The sequence below is a fragment of the Artemia sp. Qi Xiang Cuo genome, chromosome 19 (assembly GCF_049724085.1).
Source record: "Artemia sp. Qi Xiang Cuo chromosome 19, ASM4972408v1, whole genome shotgun sequence".
NCBI classification, from domain to species: domain Eukaryota; kingdom Metazoa; phylum Arthropoda; class Branchiopoda; order Anostraca; family Artemiidae; genus Artemia; species Artemia sp. Qi Xiang Cuo.
In genome coordinates this window covers 11402818-11428332 of record NC_142812.1, presented here as the reverse complement: position 1 = coordinate 11428332, position 25515 = coordinate 11402818, and the positions used below count along the sequence as shown (strand labels likewise).

Sequence of the window (25515 nt, the reverse complement as noted above, 5' to 3'; positions counted from 1 at the left end):
ATAACTAAAAATTATTGACCAGATTAAAAAAGAAACCTAAGTTAGGTTTGAGATGTTGAAAGGTTGCTTGTCTTAAACAAAACAATTATCCTTACCTTATTCAGCAAACACAACCCATTTGGACTACCCTTGTAGAAATGTGAATACGCTAAACCTCTTCTCCAAACTTTGGATATTTTTACAGATCATCCGAATTCCCTTTACTTTCTTATATAATTCATCTGTTAGTTTTTTTTGCATTTTTTTAAAATTTGCTCTCCCTCCCAAATAGCAAAAGATTTCCTACACACATGTCTGCTTCGGAATATTAAAATCCGTTTGTGATAAAAAAGTTGGCTGCTAACCCTTAATCATTCTTTTAAAGAAAAAAATTAATTGTAATTATTGTTAATTTTATGTTTCAATCTGATTTCTTAACAATCTACTATCCATTTTTTTGTCTTTTTTAATTTTTGACTAGAAACTTATCCTCCCTTTTTATTTTTCGTAAAAAAAAACATATAGAAATTATTGAAGAAATCTCAACCTTTTAGAGGGCTCATGCCAACCATATCCCCCCACGCAGATGGTAATGAGGTGAATAACACCTTCTGAACTGCCATAGCACCTTTTAAAGTAACAGATCTAAATAAATTAAAAAGGAAAAATATTTTGTCACAGAAGCAACGTAAATCCTAGCCAATATAAGACAGTTGGTCGTAGAAACAAGAAGGAGGGCCCCACATACAAAATTTTGAGTTTTAGTGGAGTTCTAGGGCCTTTTTAAAAGGCATAATTTAACTTACAGGCAACGAACTATCACCTGGGTCCCTAGGCACCCTTGTAGCTCTAAGTAGCATTTAAACAAAATTTTGAGACAGCTGTTTTGGTTTTAGGCTTATTGCCCCTAGAAAATTCCCCTAATATAGACCTACCACCCCTCCTTAACAATAGCTTATGCACAATTATATACTTTTTGAATTTATTTTTATTTGTCTCAATTTCCCTTTTCAATTCAATTCAATCATTTATTATCAACAACTACAAGAGAACAAGTAGTACAAGTAGAGTAAAAACATAATAATAAAAAAGAAAAAAAGAAAAACAAAACAGAACATTAACAAACACTAGCAATTAATTTAAACTAAGAAAAAACTGTAAAAGACCATGGTCAGGGCCAATATTACAAAATGCATCTGCAGAAAGCTCTTTATGTAGGTCACCGAGCTTTTGAGTTACATATGTAACATAGAAATTTTTAACTAGATACCGATTTCTAGTCCGTGGCGGGAGATGAAGAAGAAATTTGTAAAATTTGAAATATGTAACTTTAATCTTTTTCAAATCTTTTAGCTTAAGAACAGAATGAACACCTGAAAAATAAAGTACAGAATGAACAGAAAAAGTCGAGAATAAGCGCCCAAGAGATCTTCTGTTATATTTTCCACGGTTTGCAACAATTTTTGAATAACTGAACTGATTTTTTCTTACTGCATCAGCAACAATCTGTTTACGGAAGAGAGCTAGAGAATTAGAAACAGTAATACCTAGCCACCGAAAGGAAGAGACAAAAAGTACAGAAAATTCATTACATACCAGAGGAGTAGAGGAAGGCAGAATATAAGATAAGAATTCACACTTGTCAAGATTCGGGGATAGACCAATATTTAGGAGAGACTGAGAAACTAAAGAAACCATCGCAGAAAGAGCAGATTTAGTACAACTAATCAACAGAATGTCATCAGCATAGGCACTGTAAGAAATATCAGTAGAACCAGAAAAATAAGTGCCCCAGATCTTTTCCAAAAAAGTAGAAATACAAATTTTGAAAAAGGTTGGTGATAAAACACCTCCCTGCCTTACTCCTTGAAACACATTCATAGTTATTTCTGGAGAAGACTTCAGGTGGAGGTAAGAATTAGAATACGAAAACCATAGAAGGTAAATAACCAAAAAATTAACACCAAAGAAAAAGAAAAAGCTGGTTATGAAAAACAGAATCAAAAGCTTTTGAAAGATCAAGTGTGCAGAAATATACGCCTTTACCCTTAGAAGGATTAGAAAGTAGAATAGAAGAAAGGGCACGATGAGCTTGTTGGCATCCCACAGCAGATCTGTAAACAAGTTGATTTTCACCAAAGAAAGAAATATTTTGAATTAGACTAGGTAAAAGAATATACTCAAAAATATCGCTAATATTGCAAGAAACAGAAACTGGACGGTAAGAAGAGTAATCTGTTGGCGGCTTATCTCTTGTTAAAATTGAAGTCAAGCTGCCAAACAAAAAACTTTCCGGGACGACAGAAGACGCCAATCAAATTTGAAACAAAAGCGCAAGATTTGACACAAGTTCAGCGCATTGGGGAGTTCGATACTTTTTAGAGATACCATCAGCATCAATAGATTTCGACTTAAGATGATTCAAAGCATTCAAAACTTCACAACGCGATATAGGCAGAACAAAGCGCTGACTTAGAAATCTAGGGACAATTCTAACAAATGCTTTACCGAACTTTCTATGAACAGAATAATTCAAAACGGAGAATATCTTCAAATAATGTGCATGCCAAGAACTTGGTGGAATATTATCACTACTCACATCAGAATCGTCTGTTTTAATTGAATTAATTACATTCCTCCATTCTTAAGGCGAAGATGGAAAATCAAGCCCACGGTATCGGACACTTCTTTGATACTTATTAAATTTTAATTTAGTTTTCGGTTTAATAGGAAAAACATTACCAGACCTATGCCGACCACAATATGTCCAAACTTTTAGCCAAAATTTAGCTTTATTTTTACATGCCTTAAGGTTAGGGTCAAGTGACCAAAGAGGCTTTTGATTATTCTTTCGGATTCGCTTTACTGGGACAGCATTTTTTTCAGCTTCTTTCATAGCGCAGAGGATAGAATGATAATATCGGTCAATTTCATATTTAGCACAAATAAAATTCTGGCTACACTGCAGAAGCTGATACGGAACATAAACTGTACTTAGAAGTGAGGCTAATATTGCAAGATTAGCAGAAACATTCGCATTATTCCAATAAGCCTTATAAAATAAGTCAGAAAGTACACCACGAATTTTAGATGCACTCTCGGAGAGAAGAACAAGCTTTAATAAAGAAAAAGACAGCAGAAGGTGATCAAGATTTTGCTCATCAAACAGAACCGTAACTGGCGAGCAGACAAGAGCTGCAGAACAAATTTTAAACGTGATCAATGTCTGATTTACTACCTGAATGGTGAATATACGTATAATCTTGGGACTTCCAAACAATTTTATAAGCCGGGAGAGAATCAAGAAGCTGATCATTCCTTACATTATCAGAAACCAGATCGGTATTAAAATCACCAGCAATAACAAAATGCAACCCATGATACGATATCTTTTCAATTAAAGTTTTTAGTCCATTACAAGCACAAGAGAACTTCTGAAGAGAACGAATGGAAGGATCATTATATGGCAGATACAGATTAATTAATACAATAGTACCAATACGCACAGCAAAAAAAGTGTCATCTGATTGGAACAGCACAGGACTCGTACCAGAAATATTTTTCTTAAAAACACAAGATGAACCGCCAGAAGGGCGGCCACGCGTAATTTTAGCTGGACGTACAAAAACAACGTGATCACTGCTTCGTCTCAGAAAATTTTCGCTAAAGGCAGTCAGTAAATGTTCTTGGAGACAAACAACGTCGTAATTAAGATACAGATCATCAGTAAAAAAGTCCTTGTCTCTCGTTCCATTAATATTAAATGAGACTATACTTATGTCCGGATTCATTTCTGAGAATAGACCTTATCAGTGATCTTTTTAATCACAGGACATCGTAGGCTGTAAGAAGGATGAGATCCTCCACAATTGGCACATTTCGGAGATTCCGTACAACGATCACTGTTCGTAGATAAATGCGGTCCAGCACAACGAGCGCACTTAGGAGTGCTACTAGTACATGCACTTTCCAAATGCCCAGTGGAACGACACTTGAAGCAAAATTTTGGAAATTGCTTGAACTCATAAACACGGAAGTTTTCATACCTAATCTTCACACCGTTTCGCAGAAATGATTCTTTGGAAATCGCGTCTGCAAATTAAAGCTTAAACGATTTGCTTGTTCCAAATCGACTAGACCCGAGTATACCGAACTGGTTCCGTAGCATTTCAAGGTCAAAATCAGACAGAAATTCTCGAATAACACCTGAGTGTTTTATAGATAATACTTTCACACCAGAACCAGGCAGAGCCTCATTTGCTGATTTGCAAAAATCCTCAGCAGCAGATTTCTTAATATTCACCGTCCACCATTTTTCATTCGTTCGCACACTGGTCACCAGCTGGTGACCAGAAATTGAGTTTATTACTGATTTTCACTTTAGTGGGTCACCATGCTCAGGTGGGAGATCGGAGATTAAAAGTGTAGTATGCGTATCACACACAGCAGGACACTAGCGAAATTGCTTGCTCAAGGCTCGTAAGCTTGGCTGTAACCTGTGTAAACGCTGTTGCAGAGATAACAGGAACTTCTGCTGGCCTTTTGATGACGAAACAGGGGAGCTGTTCTCCATCAGTATCTTCATAAAGTCTATAATATCTTGCAGGTGACTGTGAATTGCATTTGCGCCCCTTCTGACAGGGGGATCATCTTCGTTCACACAACTCCATAGCTTCGGTTTCTCCGACTTAACAGTTTACAAATCTTTAAAAAGGTCTAATCCTTTCTGTAAAACAACGGCTTCATCAACACCACTTAAATTGTCCTGAACAAAGTTCAGCAGCGGTGAATACACAAGCTTGGAAACGCTCATCTCATTGTAAATTCACTTCAAAGCAATAATTTAAACCAAAACACGCCGAGCACACGTAATGATCAGGCGACGAGCGCTGAATGATAGTAAATTAGGTTCATAAAAAATAAACTTGCCACACAGGTTTGTTTATAATCCAGGAGAAAACTATTTTTTCATCTGCATTGATATAATCCTTTGCAATAGGTTTGAATCAAAAACAGGTCTTTTCACCATGAACTCTGAATGAATACTTTGTCTGCTCAATTTTACATCTGGGAAAATTTTCCAGGGGGAATACTCCACAGGTTAATTTTCCAGGGAGGATTATCTGGCGGGGGAATAAGCTGGACCCCAGATGGCTTAAAAAAATTATTAAACACACCCAAAATATGCCCCTGGAAATAACATAATCAGTTCAGCCCCATAGCGAAGAGCCCGAAAGTACAAAAAAAAAATTGTTTAACCAAGAGACTATATTTATTATGTTTCAGAAGAAAGGTGGCTATGTTGTACCTTTCTAAAATAATGATCGCAGAAGAATCTCCCTTTAACTACAAAAGCATAATTTTTTTCCTTTTCCATGTTGTCATCATCCAAGAAAAACGACATGTAATTGGAAGAGCGATTTCCCCTTTCCCCCACATTTGCTGCTAAAGTGGGCATTTTATAGTATCTCATTGAAATGAAGATTATACAAAACAAAGATTCTGAACTATATATTTGCAGAGCCCAAGCCTCTTCTTCCCCAAACTCTATAACTATGGGTCTCGTGTGTCTTCAAGACATTTTAGACTACGCAGATACATGGTCCTCAGGTCTGAGCCCCATGTTTTTCCAATTTTCAGAAACACCCATGTTGCACTTAAAATTTCAATTTTAGTCAAATGAATTCCTATAACCACATGGGCTTCAAATTACGAATATGTCAAATTTTAGAGCAAAGACTTTATGGATAGGTTGAGTAGGACGGCTGGCATTTTATTTAATCATAAAAAATCATTTTGAACAATGTCCTCTTTTTTATTACGCAATCTATTTATAGCATATAACAGGAGAAAAAAACACTGCTTAAAATCGTTAAACTTCAAATGAGGTGACTTGGAGCTACTATTGTAGATCATTTAATCAATTTTAAAAGGTAAGCTAATCACTTATTTAGTTCCTTAGGGCATGGGTTTCAAATCAATTTTTTAAGCGTAAATGTTCTTTTAAAATGTACCAATGGATAAGAATTCAATCCAAGGCTAATTTACACTGAGAATTTTAGATTTAGGCAAAAACACCTTACGAAGTGGTAAAATGAAATACACCGTGCCTTTTAATCAAGCTCCCATGGTAGGGGTGCCGCCACCTGAGTGGTTATCTGTAGCCAACCACTGCATGCCAACACTCACAGAAGCTATTATCCATACTCTCACCTGGACCTTTTAACCTTTTATTGTTATCGTCTTAGAAAGAATTTTCCCAAAACGGTAACCCTGCAGTGCAATATACTTTAACCTGCTACTGAGAGAATATTTGCTGCTGTTGGGACATGATTAAACACATATGGCCCCTGCACAGTATGTGGTAAAGGGACCTTCTGCCTCGTCACTGTGTATTTATGACCCCCATGTGAAAGCGAACCAGTTTCAGGTATTGATCAGCGTTCTTGGACCAGAATTTAGTTTTTGATGCAAAATAAGCTGCTACAGCCTATAGCACCCTCAGATTGTGATATCTGTCTCCGTCAAGCCCCCCCCCCCCTCCCCCTAAGACTAAAGTGTTATTTCTACTTTAATTAAAATGATACGGATAAATGCAAAAATTATTAAATTACTAATAAAGTTTTCAGGAAAAGAATTCTACATTTACGTTTGCAAAACAAATATTTGTGTTGTTACTTCACGTTTACAGGCTTGAAAGTACCTTTGCTTTCGTCACTATTTTCTTAATTTTAGATCCATTCGTTTCCAAAGTAAAGAAACATTAACTAGCTAAAAAAAAATTTAGTTTAAGCAATCAAAAATATTTTTTAATACAGCACAAATGATATGTCATTTGTGGAACTTAAATGGAACAAGAACACAATGTTTATTTGTAAAATTTTTTATATGACTGGACTGCATTGCTTATTGTAAATATTGTAATTTATGTTTGTTTTATGTTTCCTCTCCTCCTCTAAAATAACCTGTTTTTTTCAAAACTTGCACAACCTAGTTAATGTTTGTTTTAAATTAACTTCTTAAATTCCAGGGAAATCTAATTTAAGTGGGGCGAAACACAATGTACAATTGTGAAAATTTCTATATAATTTGACTGCATTGCTTATTGTAATTTATGTCTGTTTTATGTTATCTTTACCCCCCCCCCCCCCAGTAACCCCTGTTTATTTCAAACCTTGTATAAGCAAGTTAATGTTCGTTTTAAATTGGCTTTTTAAATTCCAGAGAAAGTCTGTTTCCCTAAATAAATAAGATTATAAGACAACAAGCCTGATTTGAGATAACAACATCTAATGCACAATAAACACAGAGCGAAACTGGAGCTAAATTTTTTACAATGTAAACAGGAAAATAGCAAAGCAGATAACGCCTTTACGCTCTTGATAAAAAAAATCACTGTTTTACTTTCTTATCAATCAAATGTATTATTGCAACGATCAACGATAAGAAACACCCACTACTTCAAATTACCAAGGACATTTGAACAAAACATTTCTCCCCCCTGGACCTATCTTTGATCTATTCACACATGACAACTGTGATTTTCTAATATTTTTTTTTGGTTGTTTCAATATCACGAAATGTTTAGGGAGGTATAAAATTTTCATCAGTGTTGCCACATTAAACCGTGAATATAAATAAGCAAAACCATTTAGTTTAATTTGGCAACGCTTTCCGTGATAATTCATAGATTAACGATCTGCAGATTCTCAGACTCAAAGACAAAGGAAGGTTACACCTTCTAAAGCTGTTTGGTTCCATATAATTTTAGCTGATTTTCACTAAAGTTTCTTTTGTTTAAATTCAGTGCCCGCTACTATAAAAAACTCCGCGTGGACGTCTTTTTTTTTTTTATACTAAAATTGAATTTCAGATTCCTCTACATTTTTGAATTTTAAAGATATGCATGGTTGTGTAACTTAGTCAATTCAAACAATCCGGTTTCATTTTCAGTGTCCTTGATGCTCTTAAGACTTGAACCCAGATTTACACAAGAAGCTTCACTTCCACACTTCTTAAGTGGATCGTTTACTATATTCATAAATCCACACCTAATTTTTTGATAATTCTCTTTCAAGAATATAGATACATATTTGTTATTTATATAGATTTTTTTAAGATATGAGAAAAACCAATATTTGTATATTTCAAGAGCTTATTTCCTTACTGCCTTTTTGCATTGATAAGACATGCACTCGAAGGGCAACCCATTTTAAAATATCGTGCACTTCAGGTCACATATGCACTGAAAATTTCGTGTGGTGGCGCAGTGGGTTTAATCTCAGCTTGGTAATAGGGGACCCAGAAATCGTACTCAGCTGTAGCACCAAACTGCAGGGCCGACGCATGGACCTCAGAAGTCAAGCAGCGTCGTATATCCAATTCATACATACATATGTGCCATGAGTGGCGAGAAGTGTGGCACACTTGGCATGGTATATGGTGTTGTTTTGCTCCTTTGATTAAGCCGAAACGGAGTCAAGTGCCCAACATTAAAAATGACCAACTCTATTCTAACTGCTACTACTGACAACTCGCTGAGAGACCACGTCACCTGAGGCCAGTAAAGCTGTGCAGACCCCAATCAATATAAAGCTTCACGCTTTACCTCGTCCCCTGTAGTTCCGATTTCCTTTAAATACATTATTTTGCCCTCTTCCAACGCTATTCGGAGACTACCTGCTCCATTCCAATTGCGTCATAATAATTGATTTCGGTACTTGTTAATTATTCAGAACACACTCAAGAATTTTGTCCTGCAAGATCTGTCAAAAACCCGTTTAGCTATCTGCATTCGGAGACAATTAGCTTCGGCTTAGTGGAAAAACTGCGTTGTAGGTGTATTTAATTAAATATTTAATATATAGAGTTGGTATTTTTGTTAGGTATTGTAATATAATGTATTCTGGGCGGCCTGCTTTCATAATTTTCTGCTGTAGTTCCTTAATTTTGTTAATAAAGTATTATATTTTCGTCTTATTTTGGTATATTTCATTAGGATTAACCTAACTTCACGTCTTGGGGGTGATACTTCAGAGGTTATTTCTATTTTTTGTTCAATGTTTAACCAAAAGACAAGCCGTCCAGTGACAGAAAAAATGAGGTTAGAACTTGAGTGAAATCGAGCACTAGTTAACTTATATAAAAGGATAAATTTTAAGAGAATAGAAATTACTTTGAATGAATTACGTAGCGCAGAAACTTCCAATAATTAAGATTGGGTCGCCACCCCTACCACGTTCTCGTCAAGGTTAGTGTGTCACTTCACTTTACTGAAACCGAGATTCATTTCAACAGTACATCTATCAATGACAGTAATCACAAATAGCAGTCAATGATTCGATAATTCATCATACATTTGGTAATACCTTCGTATTACAGTACCACGGAGGGAATAACAGAAGGAAATTGTAGTGCCGGAACAACCGAATACACAAAGAAGAATATTTATCTTTTTTAACAGAGGATAAAATTCAGATGGGCAAAGAGCTGAAACTCACAAAAACCTGAAATGGCTTATTCAGGTAGCGAAAAAAACAAACTTACCTTTAGTCAGAATTGCATCCTGAATCCAAACTTAACATTCATTTGCATCGGAAATGAACTTTGCCCTCACCTCTAAATATACAAATTCAGGGTACATATTCGTACATTAGAGGAGGATGGGGTAAAGTTCAAACTTACTTCTATAGTCAGAATCGCATCCTGAATCCAAATTTAACATTCATTTGTGTTGGAAATTACCTTTATCCCTCCCCCTAATGTGCAAATATATACCTTGAATTGGTATATAGAGGTGGGGCAAAGTTTATTTCCGACGCAAATAAATGTTAAATTTGGATTCAGGATGCAATTCTTACTAAACAGGTAAGTTTGTCTTAGCTACCTGAATAATCCCTTAATATAAACATTACCCCATTTAAAAGTTATATTCAAGTCTGTTTCAACCATTTAGGAGTAACCAACGTGAATTTTGATCCTGGAATCACGAATCAACAGAAAAATTATAAAGATATGCTTCAACTGTACATGAGAAACTTTACTTTCAGCCGTTTTCACCACGCCAATCTTTACGATGCTGACGCATTGCCTCTCATCCTCTCATCACTGCCTCAATTCATTTTTTTATAATATTGACTAAACAACAACCAACAGTCCAAATATTTCCCCTACCACTGTGGACACGAAACGAAACACGGACACACGGGGTCAAGAAACAGAGGTCAGCACCGCCGGTAGAAACTGTAAAATCCAGTGCTGTATCCTTTTAATTTTTAGGTAAATTGAGTTATTTACACAAGCTAAATTTAGCTATAACACAAAGGACAATAATTAGATCAAATTCAACGAGTTACATGCCTCCTGTAGTTAATCAAGAGCAATCTGTCCTTGAAGTCAGAGCCACATGACAGTCTTTCAATCCAGAAAGGGAGTCAGATGATTGGTTATCCCATTTCCTTCAACTGGCTGCTCTCTATTTGTTCCTTCAAATGGCTGCTCTCAATTCGTTCCTTCAACAGGCTGCTCTCTATTCGTTAGTAACTGCACTATGAGTTGAAGTCAGAGCCACATGACAGTCTTTCAATCCAGAAAGGGAGTCAGATGATTGGTTATCCCATTTCCTTCAACTGGCTGCTCTCTATTTGTTCCTTCAAATGGCTGCTCTCAATTCGTTCCTTCAACAGGCTGCTCTCTATTCGTTAGTAACTGCACTATGAGTTGAAGTCAGAGCCACATGACAGTCTTTCAATTCAGAAAGGGAGTCAGGCGATTGGCTATCCCATTCTCTGCAACTGGCTGCTCTCTATTCTTTAGTGACTGCACTATGAGTTGAAGTCAGAGCCACATGGCAGTCTTTCAATCCAGAAAGGGAGTCAGGTGATTGGTTATCCCATTTCCTTCAACTGGCTGCTCTCTATTTGTTCCTTCAAATGGCTGCTCTCTATTCGTTCCTTCAACAGGCTGCTCTCTATTCGTTAGTAACTGCACTATAAGTTGAAGTCAGAGCCACATGACAGTCCTTCAATCCAGAAAGGGAGTCAGGTGATTGGTTATCCCATTATCTTCAACTGGATGCTCTCTATATGTTAGTAACTGCACTAAGAGTTGAAGTCAGAGCCACATGGCAGTCTTTCAATCCAGAAAGGGAGTCAGGTGATTGGTTATCCCATTTCCTTCAACTGGCTGCTCTCTATTTGTTCCTTCAAATGGCTGCTCTCTATTCGTTCCTTCAACAGACTGCTCTCTATTCGTTAGTAACTGCACTATAACTTGAAGTCAGAGCCACATGACAGTCCTTCAATCCAGAAAGGGAGTCAGGTGATTGGTTATCCCATTATCTTCAACTGGATGCTCTCTATTCGTTAGTAACTGCACTAAGAGTTGAAGTCAGAGCCACATGTCAGTCTTTCAACCCAGAAAGGGAGTCATGTGATTGGTTATCCCATTTCCTTCAACTGGCTGCTCTCTATTTGTTCCTTCAAATGGCTGCTCTCTATTCGTTGCTTCAACAGACTGCTCTCTATTCGTTAGTAACTGCACTATAACTTGAAGTCAGAGCCACATGACAGTCCTTCAATCCAGAAAGGGAGTCAGGTGATTGGTTATCCCATTATCTTCAACTGGATGCTCTCTATTCGTTAGTAACTGCACTAAGAGTTGAAGTCAGAGCCACATGACAGTCTTTCAACCCAGAAAGGGAGTCATGTGATTGGTTATCCCATTTCCTTCAACTGGCTGCTCTCTATTTGTTCCTTCAAATGGCTGCTCTCTATTCGTTCCTTCAACATGCTGCTCTCTATTCGTTAGTAACTGCACTATAAGTTGAAGTCGGAGCCACATGACAGTCCTTCAATCCAGAAAAGGAGTCAGGTGATTGGTTATCCCATTATCTTCAACTGGATGCTCTCTATTCGTTAGTAACTGCACTAAGAGTTGAGGTCAGAGCCACATGGCAGTCTTTCAATCCAGAAAGGGAGTCAGGTGATTGGTTATCCCATTTCCTTGAACTGGCTGCTCCTATTCGTTCCTTCAAATGGCTGCTCTCAATTCGTTCCTTCAACAGGCTGCTCTCTATTCGTTAGTAACTGCACTATGAGTTGAAGTCAGAGCCACATGACAGTCTTTCAATTCAGAAAGGGAGCCAGGCGATTGGTTATCCCATTCTCTTCAACTGGCTGCTCTCTATTCTTTAGTAACTGCACTATGAGTTGAAGTCAGAGCCACATGGCAGTCTTTCAATCCAGAAAGGGAGTCAGGTGATTGGTTATCCCATTTCCTTCAACTGGCTGCTCTCTATTTGTTCCTTCAAATGGCTGCTCTCTATTCGTTCCTTCAAATGGCTGCTCTCAATTCGTTCCTTCAACAGGCTACTCTCTATTCGTTAGTAACTGCACTATAAGTTGAAGTCAGAGCCACACGACAGTCCTTCAATCCAGAAAGGGAGTCAGGTGATTGGTTATCCCATTATCTTCAACTGGATGCTCTCTATTCGTTAGTAACTGCACTAAGAGTTGAAGTCAGAGCCACATGGCAGTCTTTCAATCCAGAAAGGGAGTCAGGTGATTGGTTATCCAATTTCCTTCAACTGGCTTCTCTCTATTTGTTCCTTCAAATGGCTGCTTTCTATTCGTTCCTTCAACAGTCTGCTCTCTATTCGTTAGTAACTGCACTATAAGTTGAAGTCAGAGCCACATGACACTCCTTCAATCCAGAAAGGGAGTCAGGTGATTGGTTATCCCATTATCTTCAACTGGATGCTCTCTATTCGTTAGTAACTGCACTAAGAGTTGAAGTCAGAGCCACATGGCAGTCTTTCAATCCAGAAAGGGAGTCAGGTGATTGGTTATCCCATTTCCTTCAACTGGCTGCTCTCTATTTGTTCCTTCAAATGGCTGCTCTCTATTCGTTCCTTCAAATGGCTGCTCTCAATTCGTTCCTTCAACAGGCTACTCTCTATTCGTTAGTAACTGCACAATAAGTTGAAGTCAGAGCCACACGACAGTCCTTCAATCCAGAAAGGGAGTCAGGTGATTGGTTATCCCATTATCTTCAACTGGATGCTCTCTATTCGTTAGTAACTGCACTAAGAGTTGAAGTCAGAGCCACATGGCAGTCTTTCAATCCAGAAAGGGAGTCAGGTGATTGGTTATCCCATTTCCTTCAACTGGCTGCTCTCTATTTGTTCCTTCAAATGGCTGCTTTCTATTCGTTCCTTCAACAGACTGCTCTCTATTCGTTAGTAACTGCACTATAAGTTGAAGTCAGAGCCACATGACACTCCTTCAATCCAGAAAGGGAGTCAGGTGATTGGTTATCCCATTATCTTCAACTGGATGCTCTCTATTCGTTAGTAACTGCACTAAGAGTTGAAGTCAGAGCCACACGACAGTCTTTCAACCCAGAAAGGGAGTCAGGTGATTGGTTATCCCATTTCCTTTAAATGGCAACTCTCTATTCGTTAGTAACTGCACTATTAGTATACGTGTTGTATACGGCCGAATCTCTCCTAATCAAAGTTGATTTAACCGTTCGATGATAGGACGCCTTCATACTGCTTTTAGAGCTCTTTTGACGTTTTATACGTGTCAATATTCAAATCTCTTTCAGAAAAAATGCTAGCAAGCATTAAGGGTGAATTACTTCAAATACTCAGTTTAATATGCGTCTTTCCCGATGAAATCGTCATCGATATCTCATTAATATGAGTACCATTGATGCAGCATGGCTTTACCTAGCCACCTCGAGGTGATTTATAGAACGTCACAAAGCTTAAAGTCTAGTGAACTTTGATTCTAACTTTCCTTCTCTTGGAATTCCTTACGATTTGATTTTTTTTTGTCGGTGTACTTTTCAGTATTAAAATTGTAGTGTTGTATGTATAGTTCGTGTACTATTGTTTTTAATGTATATGGTAGTAAATGATGGTCTTATAGAAACAAGCCCTAGAGAAGGCACCTTAGTGTCATTAGAAAGAAGGCACCTTAGGCACATTATTTTTTGATTATATTTTTTTTTGTAAGCAACTGCAACTATCTTTAATGTTGCTCTTTTTAATCTTTGTAATTACCAGTGTCATTTAATTAGTAACGAGACAGATCGTTGTATCACCGAAACAATTTATCTAATCAATACAAAATTTTGACTACTTTTCATCATAATCCCAAGCAGCATTTATACGCATTTACTATCGTTCTTCGAATTTCCGTATGCCTCTGGATTGATTTTGGGTATGTCTCTACGCTGATCTCGACGCCACATTGCTCCTGATATTTATCTTCTTCATTAGATCGAAAATGTTTCCCGCGCAGAGCCTCTTTTAATGGTTCAAAGTCTGGGGGGAAGTCAGGACTGTAGGGGGATGTCCCGCCCTAGTTTTAAAAGTATTTCTTGAGGTAGCAGTACGACATGAGAGCGCGCATTGTCATGAAGCAAAATTACACCGTCCATAACGCTTGATTCGAACGCCCAACCTTTCTTTTTTTGTGAGCATATTACTGTAAATATGTCGCATCTAAATGGTTTGATTCTCTGCTTGGCAACACAGGACCAAGGTATCGACCCCCCCCCCCCCCCACTTAAGCAAGGTGGGGGGGGGGGCAGGCTTTACTTGTCTCTTCAAAGAAGACCTAGCAACTGTAATGTCAATTCGACACCCTATGCGCCAGCAATGGCTTAGGACGATCTTTGAAATTACTGAAATGCTGGTTATTGATCTTCAAGATACTCCCCCGACGAATACTACAAACATGACTTTTCAAGCAGAAGGCTCAGTCTTGAATATGTTTCGAGCGAAAGAGCACGTATGCTCCCACTCAAAGCTTTATTACTCAGACTGCGGTTAAAAATATACATCCACGTTTCATCACAATTCAATTCTTTCTTTTTCAACTAAACATCGTTCTTTCAGTTGCGACAGATTTGATAAATCATCTTTACTTTAATGTTTAATCCTCATTCAGTTTGAAGTTGGTCCGACTTAAATACGCATAACGTATAAGAGACTGGAGTAGCTTCAACATTTATTTTAAAAAAAAGAAAGAATATTTATCTTCAATTGAATCTTATTAAACTAAAACTAATTAAGAGATAAAGAAATAGGAATAATAAATTCTAACAAAAATAATTCCGCCATGAGAGGTGTAAGGTAGGCTTTACAGCGTCAGTGGGAAATGTCATTTTTCGCAACCCCCGAACGACGTAAGTTTGCCTATACATGGTATATATCTATAAATATTATCTAAATGGCGACGAAATTAATACTAAGCTTGGAAATAAGCGTACTCCCTTGCACTAAACTTGCGGTAACTGTATGACTATCAATTAGCAGAAATTTATTTAGCCTAAACAATGTTTTCGAGAGCCAAATGCAAACAGTAAATTACAAAGAAACATTAATATTTTCAGCACATCCATCTAAATATATTCCGTTGACCCAAATCACAGATTGGCATGAAATAATCCTATTCACTCAATACTCCAAATTTATTTCCTAGATTCAAATGACCACCAGCAGATGCTTGCTCAGAGACACGCGAAGAATGTGATCGACTTGGCCGAGCTTCGGAAAAACCTCGGGTTTCGTCTTCAATCCTGAAAAAGGGGTAGGAAAAGATGACTATAACAAACAATCAGAAGAACCATGGTTCAAGCAATGCCTACCACTTTAATTCCTTCTTCAATAATAATAATAATAATAGAAAAAAATAGGTTTTAAAAGAACCAAATTATTAAGACAAGATTGGTCATTCAGAACTTTACCAACTTCTTAATCCCCATAAAATTTCAATAACAATGTAAAATTCACCTATTCCTGACTCGAAAATACCTTCAAAATTCCTTGATGAGTCATCACGCAAGCAATAATGCAAATTGCAAGATATATATATGGCAAGAACTCCTTTAGCCATCTTGCAGCGGTTCCTCTCCTTTGTACCAACCTCGAGAAAATTGTCTACACTCATTTCATTTAATCCCTTACAAAAACCCCGACGCATTAAATTACAAATATAAAGAAGAAGAAAATGAAAATAAAATGTAGAAATAAAAGATGAAAAAGGGGTAGGAAAAGATGACTATAACAAACAATCAGAAGAACCATGGTTCAAAGCAATGTCTACCGCTTTAATGCCGCCTTGAAGAATAAAATAAAATAGGTTTTAAAGAACCCATGTTTTGACAAATATTTGCTATATAATAATTAGGAAATATTTTGAAATTTAGTAATTAGCAATAGTTAATAAAGCGAAATTAGTATTTAATAAAATTTTGAATATAGTAATTTTCATTTATTTAAAAATAAATAGTAATTTGTAATTACGAAAAGAAATTCCCGAGACTTTCGAATAAGAACTTGAAGCCCCTCAAAAATGACGCCTAATGAAGATAAAAGTACACCATTGATATGGCTATAGGGCTGGACGTTTACAGTTTCCCCCTTTGGACAACAATTAAAATCATGTCTTTGCATGGGTAGCACTGACGTGTCACCTGTTGTTACCCTTTTTTCCCAAGAGTGTCATTACCTATTCAATGTTGATAGGTTTCAACTAGGACGAGCTTGTCACCCTGAATTCAATCAGATGAAGATTAAGGGTTTCTTTTCAATCCTGAAAAGTAAGACAAGATAATTATTTCGTATATGAAGGGGACTATCCTCTCTAGCCCTTCGCTCTTTATGCTGAAGCTTGACTTTTTGCCCCCAATACCTTAAGAATGACTGCTAAAACACAAGGCAAATTGAACGAGATGGAAAATTTGGAAGTATTTTTTTTGCCATCTTGTCTGTGTTTGATCTATTTTAAATGAGCCGTCTGCTTGGTTGACTAATATTTTCTCAACATTTTTACTTGAACTTCTTAATTTTGGTTAACGTTTCAATTTTTTTTTCTTGGGCTTTTATTTCATTGCAGTCCCTGTCATCTTTTGCCCATTCGAGCTGAAAATATTGCTCAAGGTGGGTAGATACGATTATTATTTTTCAGTAGATGATGTTTTGTTCTTCGTTTCTTAGATTCTGAATCTTTGGAACCGTGACTCCCTCTCCCAAATCACGCCCCTGAATCAAAGAGATTTTTGTCCTTAACTTTCGTTTTAAAAAGCATATATTCGATTGTTCAGTTCAAACGATTTATTTTTGTGACGCCTGTCGTCACATTTTAGAGCAGACCGCATTATTCCTTAAGTGTATAGATTGGGATGGAGGGGGAGCGTGCGCGGCTGTATTGGCCTCAGGTGCATTTATGCTGCTGTGAGTTCTTGTTAGAAAGTGACTTTCACAATGCCTCGAAGAGCATGTAGAGGTGAGTAGCGAGAAGAAGAGTCTGTTGATACTCGCTTGCTTTAATGACAAAATTTGTGGTCCATATATTTTTAAAGGCAATCACCAAATACACACTTGCAATTACTCACTAAAACATTACTTGCACTCATAAATCCAGACAATACGACATCAGCGTAAAAAGCGGTGGTTAAGGACGGGGCAGCCCCCCCTCATATACGGAGTAATTTCTGTTCGTTTTAAGATTTAATGTCGCTCTTTACTTTCATTAAAAAAAACTTTCTTATTTAAGCATGCTGAGAAAGGCGTTTTGAGTTTTTTTCTTCGTGTATCAAAAACATTACTTTACACCGTTTTAAACGTTTATCAGAGATTAACTGACGAAGAAAACGGCGTTAAGTAACCAACTCTTTTGAGAAAAAAAAGACTGAATTTTCAAATATACTACAGTTTTAACAAGGATGATTTTCAGAAAAAACGAAAACAAAAATCAACCACATGATTTTCTTTTGTAATGCATCAGAATGGCAAACAAGGTACAAGCAAGTTGCTAAACATTAAACAGTCCTTTGTTGTCATTTTATATTTAACCAGTTTAGAAACATTAATAGTTTTTTCAATAAAACTACAGAATAAAATAAACATAAATAAATAATAAACAAACAAAACACAGAGACGAACGTATTAAATTTTATTAGGCTTATATGAGTGGTATCCATTCCTTTTTCTTGAAGATGGGATCCGGAGTAGTCAGTTTTATTAGGCCTATATGAGTGGCATCCATTCCTTTTTCTTGAAGATGGGATTGGACGTACTCAGCAAACGCGTAGGATTTGGAGGAAGATACTACACGCGTAGGATTTGGAGGAAGATACCACACGCGTAGGATTTGGGAGAAGATACCACACGCGTAGGATTTGGAAGAAGATACCACACGTGATACCACACGCGTAGGATTTGGAGGAAGATACCACACGTGATGCCACACGCGTAGGATTTGGAGGAAGATACCACACGTGATACCACACGCGTAGGATTTGGAAGAAGATACCACACGTGATACAACACGCGTAGGATTTGGAAGAAGATACCCCACGCGTAGGAATTGGAGGCACACGTTATACCACAAGCGTAGGATTTGGAGGAAGATACCACACGCGTAGGATTTGAAGGAAGCTACCACAAGCGTAGGATTAGGAGGAGGATACCGCACGTGATATCACACGCGTAGGATTTGGAGGAAGATACCACACGTGATACCACATGCGTAGATTTGGAGGAAGATACCACACGCGTAGGATTTGGAGGAAGATACCACACGCGTAGGATTTGGAGGAAGATACCACACGTGATACCACGTAGGATTTGGAGGAAGATACCAAACGCGTAAGATTTGGAGGAAGAAACCACACGTGATACCACGCATAGGATTTGGGGGAAGAGGGCAGCGGAATAGTCAAAATAGCGAATAAAAAGCACGTTAAATTGAAACTATTGGAAATCACAGAAAAAAGAGATATTTCCAAGGAGCCAGGAAACCCATTCGGGCAGAATGCCAAAGCCCCTCCCCGATCAACAAATAAAGAAAGAAAAATCATCAGAATTACCAAGATTACTGTGACGAGCCAATAAAATCTAGATTGACAGTTTAATATACATGATATTCATTCCTTAAAGTATCTGCAATTTTCTATTTATTGACGTTATAAAAGATAAAACGTTTGAAATTTATTTTTACTTAGTGCAATAGTAGTTGTAGCAGTAGTAGTACTTGTAGCCCAGAAAGCTTCAGCTTAATACCCTAAGCCATCACTGGGATATTGCTGATACACCTTTTTGACAACCTGCATACACATAGTCTACTTTGATTTAATTCGACCTTCTCTAATACTTTTTAATACCCCTTCTAATAATAGACCTTCTAATACTTCTCTAATACCCCCTCGACCTTCTCTAATACTTTTAGCCTTTTCCAAGATCCAGTATCAAACTTGTCCCCCCTTAACAAATAAAAAAAATACATGTAAACAATTGGCAACTTCGTAGCCTTTGCCCCAAGGGCTGTGGGGGGCATGTCATCCCCCTGAGGCATAGTTATTTGAACTTTCAACCATTTACAACAAAATTTTGATGGAATATCTTTGGAGTCAGAGCAGCTAAAAGGGGCGTGGGAGGGGATTGGTTACCCTCCAATAGCTTTTGACTCTGAAAAAGGATGTTAGAACTTTCAATTTCCATTTAATGAGCTTCCTTCAGTGTTTCTACAACCATTGGTCTCACATAACCACCGCTGAAAAGAAAGAGTTTCTCTATGTATTTTTTTCACTCTTTACTTAGGCATCGCGAGGAGCAAAACATATTTTAAGAAATACAGAAGATACATCTTTTTTTCATTGCCCTAATTCGAAGTTTCACCAACTCTTATATTTATATATTACCTTTTCAGTTTAATTATAAATGAACCAGCGTGGTCTAAGAAATAATACAAAATTTTATTCATTTTAATTCAACCGGGTACTGCTGAACTTATTATGGCGCTAACATTTTGAGGGACTTTGTGTTTTTTTTTCAGTAAACTGTGCGCACTGATAAACTATTTGTTAAGCTACAAGCTATTTCCCCATGTTAAAATGTCATAGGTCCAACTTCCGTTTTGATATTACTAGGTTATCAACGGGTATTCAGATGAGGCATGCAGGAGTGAGGGCCTCATCTTTGAAACCATTCCATCACAAGAATAGCCTGTACTTTCAAAGCATGTTGAAGAGTGATTGGTGCGCAACCAGTCCCGCCTTCCTTGCCGTTTTTAGGGACTGCCTCAACATAGATCAAAATTTTTAAATTGTCATTTTCCTCTAACTAGTCACAAGGCCTAAGAGATTGCCTCCAGGGATATAGGCCTAATAGATTGCCCCCAAAACCCACAGAATAACCTGTTATTGTTTACGGATAAACACCCTCCCCCGCCTATACTGAAACAAAAGGAAGAATGGATACCCAGAAAAAATTTCAGCCTTTAAATAATGCGTAACTATTTTTAAGATTTGGGTAATGATAATTAGAATTGTGTCAGCAGCAAGCATTTTTTCAGCCCGAAGATTACCGATTCCATGGCGTTTTCCAGGCACTTCAGGGGAGCAAGGGTAAGCCACTACCACCCTCAAGCAGTTACTTATTACAATTAATTAAAAAAAAAACTTTCCAAAAAATAAGTTTTTCAAAGAAAAGTAAAGGGCATTTTAAACTTAAGATCATCAGATACAAATACATGTTAAAATTCAAACTCAAAACGACCATAAATTACTAATAAACAATAAATGAAACCCAAAACGGAACAGAAATTAAATAAACAATCATAGCAAAAAACATACAACAAGTAATACTATAAATGAATAAATAAATCTTAAAATGAGTAATGCTTAAATTGAATATGAAAATCAAGCTTAAAACGAAAAAAAAAACATTTTGTTAGTGAAGTATAAATGAAACTTAAAACGAACAGAAATTAAATAAACAACAGCGTCATTTTTATCTCATTGTAAAAGTCTAGAACAACAGCGTCATTGGCGCTTTACTGGAAACGCATTGTATTAAAAATATTTTCTTTTGTGTTTTTATATATATTTTTTTTATATATTAATGTAAATGAATAAATAAATCTTAAAACGAGTGAAACTTAAATTGAATATGCAAATCAAGTTTGAATCGAATAAAAATAACTACAAACAAGAGTTTGGGTATCGTCTCACTGCAAAAGCCTAAAATCGACTGCGTCATTGGCACTTTACTGAAAACGAATCATATTACAAATGTTTTCTTTTGTACTTAATATTGAAAATAAACATTAAAATTACAGTAAAATTTTGAACTGATGAGCTTTCAGCAATTAATATTATACACAAAATATTCAGTTTATTTTATTAGTTCTTTCTTAAATTGTTCAAGACCCCTAATATTGTCCCCTTCCTTAACTGTAAAAACCTAAAACCTACTGCGTCATTGGCGCTTCACTGAAAAGGAATTATATTACAAATATTTTCTTTTCCAGTTCTTACAGCATTAAAAATGAAAATACAATTACAATGAAATAAAATCTTGAATTGATGGATCTTTAAACAATCAATATCATTATATATCAAATATTCAATTTGATTTTGTTTATAATTTCCAAGACTATTCAAGACACACACATAGTTTTCAGTAAAGCGCCTATGATGCAGTAGGTTCTAGACTTTTACAGTGAGAGGGAGGCTATACCCAAACTCTTGTTTGTAGTGATTTTTGTTCGTTTTAAGCTTGATTTGCATATTCACTTTAAATTCATTCGTTTTAAGATTTATTTATTCATTTACATTAGTATCTATTGTATGTTAGTTAACATTGATTCTTTATTTAATTTCTGCCCGTTTTGGGTTTCATTAATACTTCGATAGCAAAATATTTTTTTGTTTTAAGCTTGATTTGCATATTGAATTTAAGCATTACTCGCTTTAAGATTTATTTATTCATTTATATTATTACCTGTTGTATTTTTTGCTATGATTGTTTATTTAATTTCTGCCCGTTTTGGGTTTCATTTATTCTTTAATAGTAATTTCTGTTCGTTTTGAGTTTAAATTTTAATAGGTTTTTGTATCTGATGATCTTAAGTTTAAAATGGCCTTCACTTTTCTTTGAAAAACTTCTTTTTCGGAAAGTTTTTTTCAATTAACCCCTCCATGAAAAATTGCATCCCCCACACAAAAACGCTCCATGGCAAGTTCCTCCCACGTAGAATAAATACCCCCTCCCTGCCAGACAAATCTACCCTGACGATTCCATTCTCGCTGGAAATTCCTGCCGCAAATTTCTTGTGGACGATTCCATCTGAAAAATTGTTTCAGCACAGTTTCATTTAAAAAAAAAAACAACTTAATTTCTGATTGTTTTTCAGATAGTGCCGGAAATTCCCCTCCGTGGAAATTTTTTCCCGCGAAAAAATCCTGGAAACGAAGAGGTAAATAACCTTCTCTTTACTAAATTAAAGTTTCGCAAAAGAGCCTTTAAAAACCCGTCCGATTTAAAAACGGCAGACTTATTTGTCTTTCTAGAAATTAAAAAATCCTGTGACTGGTTACGAAAATGCGTAACAGATGTAAACTATACAGACTTTTTACAATGGATTTAAGTAGAAATAATATCTCCTTTTCTCTTGCTTATGGACTGGTAAAAATCCACTATTCGTATTACATTTTAGAAATGTACTCAAATGAGTCTTTGAGTAGTGTAAAATGACCAAATTATGGGATAGGTGGGATAGGGGATGGCAAAATCATCGTTGTGTCCAATTTTTTCAATGAAAATTCAAAAAAGGATTTCTTACTGAAAATAAACCCCAAAAAATGTATTCCTTAAACCAAAGAGGATTGGAGGAATTTTATTTTCCGATTTCCTCAATGAAAATACCAAAAAAAAAAAAAAAAAAAAAAAAAAAAAAAAAAATATCTAGGGAGCATGTGCTCCCTCTGCACCTCGGCAGTCTTTTTTCCAAACAATATTAAAATAGAAGTTAAGAGAATTTTGCTTTCAATCAGACGTATCCACCTGAATTCACGTAGAGATATCATTAAGTTGCTGTCTCTTGATAAAATATATCATTTTCTGCAAAAAATTAACCTTAAATACTAAACCCCAATTAAATTGAGAACTTAACTTCACTCCAGATTGAGCATTTGAACTTACTGTTTTTTGGTTCGAGGGGTGATTTCCACAGCTGCTTCAAGAGTTGGGAAAAAGTCTGTACTGTTGATATCAGGAGCTTGTTTTGGCTTCCCTCGGGGCTGTCTAGCCCCTTGCTGGTGGGCATGCCTCAAACTTGGAGGAATGTACACAGATGATGCATTCACATTGGGTAAATCCACAGCTGGTTTTCCTGCACCTAAAAAAAAAGAAAAAGAAAAGAGGAATCAAAATACAACAAACAAAAGAGAAAAAAGAGAGAGAGTTCAAATTAAGAGGAGTGTCTAAAGTGAAGGGTCGGAGGCTTTGTACTATGGAAAAATGAGATTTGTTCAGATCATTGGCTGTAATGTAGACAAAACAAATTGCACAAAAGAAGGAATCTAATTTCAGTTTGATACGCCTAAAGTACATATTTGAGATTTTCACGTCTAAGGTAAATGCCAAAAAACCAATTGCTAAGCTATTCTCTAAGGGATAAACGCCAGGATAATGCGGATCAGGAGGATTGAAGTGCACTTGAACAAACATTATCCTGCTGACTCTTCCTTTGAATGCAGCTCATCAAACGGTTTTTGCCCAATATTTTAGAAGCTTGAAAATATCTGATACAACCTTCTGGCATAACACTGATAATATGGGCAGTTATTTGGTTTACATCCGTTTAGGATCAGGGCTGAAAATGTACATTAATAGCCTTTGCCATATTCCAAATATTCTAAAATTCTAACCTAATATTTTAATCTTCCAAATTTCCAAAGTTATCTATTCCCCCATTCTTGCCGTGTTCCAAGTCTTTTAATGTTCTAGCCTGCCATTTTATTCTTAGTTTCCGAACTTATTTACCCTATCCTATTCTCCCAAGCTTTTTCAAAAAAAAAAAAAAAAAAAAAAAAAAAAAAAAAAAAAAAAACGCTGCAAAACCATATCCTACTTTTTACATTTTAACTGCATTCACTATCTTTACTAATAATACTACTTAGGTAAGTGAAGCTATCTTATCAACCAGTATTCCTGTTGCCCAACATTGGCAATTGACACTCATTTTTCTTAATCTACGCAACTTAGTTTTCTTAACACAAATTTTCAAACCAATCTTAGCACCATGAACCCTGAAAACCTCAAAGAACACTACAATTTTTTTTTTTTATCAAGGACGAATCGGCTCCATAATCTAAGTCTAGGGGATTTTTATTTTCCCATTTGATATCGTATTCTCCCATAGCCTTTGATGTGTTCCTTAGGACAAAGTTTATCAAAATATCCAAACAAATGGTAATAGGACACAACCTTGATTAACTCTTAAAATTCCTTTAAAAATATTTCTCATTAATATTCAATAGCCTTTGTGTTTGAGCAGTCTTTATTAAAGATGTGTGACAAAAAGTCAATCTTTGGCGTTAAGAGTGAGTGTTGAGGAAGGAGGAGCCCCCCCCTATGTACAAAATAATTTCTGATTGTTTTAAGTATTCATTTAGCTCCTTACTTTCAATTGTAAAAACTTGTTTTTTTATTATTTAATATCTTACTCAAATCACTGTCAAAGTTTTATTAACCTGTTCTGTCAACTTGCAAGGCGGCTAATTAATTAAACAACCTATTAATTTAACAGTTAATTAATTAATCAAATTAATTGCATACAAGTCTGATAAAAATAGGAGATCAAATTCAATGCAAAATTAGCCCATGTCAGAACATATAAAAATAGCAATGATGAGATCGATTCACGCACTCCAACACAACTGTCTCGAACTTCATTTTGACAGTTTGGGTTTTTGGGCATCTAACTCCAATTAGCAGAGTGTTTAAGAAAAATATACTAAGGGTGCTGGGAGGAGAATCAATATATACAAGCCTGCCATGTCCCAAGTGCTGGGGCCTGGACTTGAAATTGGCTACACAGTTGTTTTTTTTCTATTAAAACTGGCACATTGACATTTCTGGCCAAAGAAATGAATAGGTCACAACCTTAAGGAAGAATTTTCATTTTTCCCAGGGTGGTTGTATTGAACCTACGGTGACTTGGGCAGCCAAAGGTGACTTGGTTTTGCAGTGAGTTGTTAGTAGCAATAGTGTTTTTTCGGCTTTATAAAACCCCATTCTTGTTATTCTTCTTTTTTTTGTGGTGACAGGCCAATGTGGTTTACAAAATTACCAAAGACAGAAAGAAAGAGGAGAGAGAGGAGAGAGAGAGAGAAAGGGATAATGTGGAAATACTTACTTTCTAAGGGTTCTGAAGATGCTAATGTGACCTTATTCCATGGCCCTGAAGAGGCTTGACCTGATTCACCCATTTCGATTTCTTTTGTAGTGTCTTTTCTATCCACAGCACTGTCTGCTTGAACCTCATCCTCAACAGTTAGCTTCTGTATTCTCAGCCCAGTTAAATCAATCTGTTTTTCTTCTTCAAACTCACCCCAATCTTCCTATAAATAATAACATATTACTTAATGAACAACTAAGCTGTGGAACTGCCCTCCCCCTATTCAGTTTTTAACAGTAGCATGAGGAGTGCAATTAAAATAATTAAAACATTGATT

The 25515-nt window shown here is 36.3% G+C and overlaps 1 protein-coding gene across 1 annotated transcript in view; it reads right to left on the bottom strand.

Moving 5' to 3' along the window:
• Positions 1-15296: 15296 nt before the first annotated feature.
• Positions 15297-25515, bottom strand: part of LOC148940497 (protein CDV3 homolog) — a 34252-nt gene continuing 24033 nt past the window's right edge. The window contains exons 2-4 of the mRNA XM_089105298.1: positions 25197-25401; positions 22979-23174; positions 15297-15570 (exon numbers count right to left, since the gene is read on the bottom strand). Of these exons, the coding sequence (XP_088961424.1) occupies positions 15441-15570; positions 22979-23174; positions 25197-25401 (531 nt within the window). The 3' untranslated portion in view covers positions 15297-15440. The remainder of the gene's footprint in view (positions 15571-22978; positions 23175-25196; positions 25402-25515) is intronic.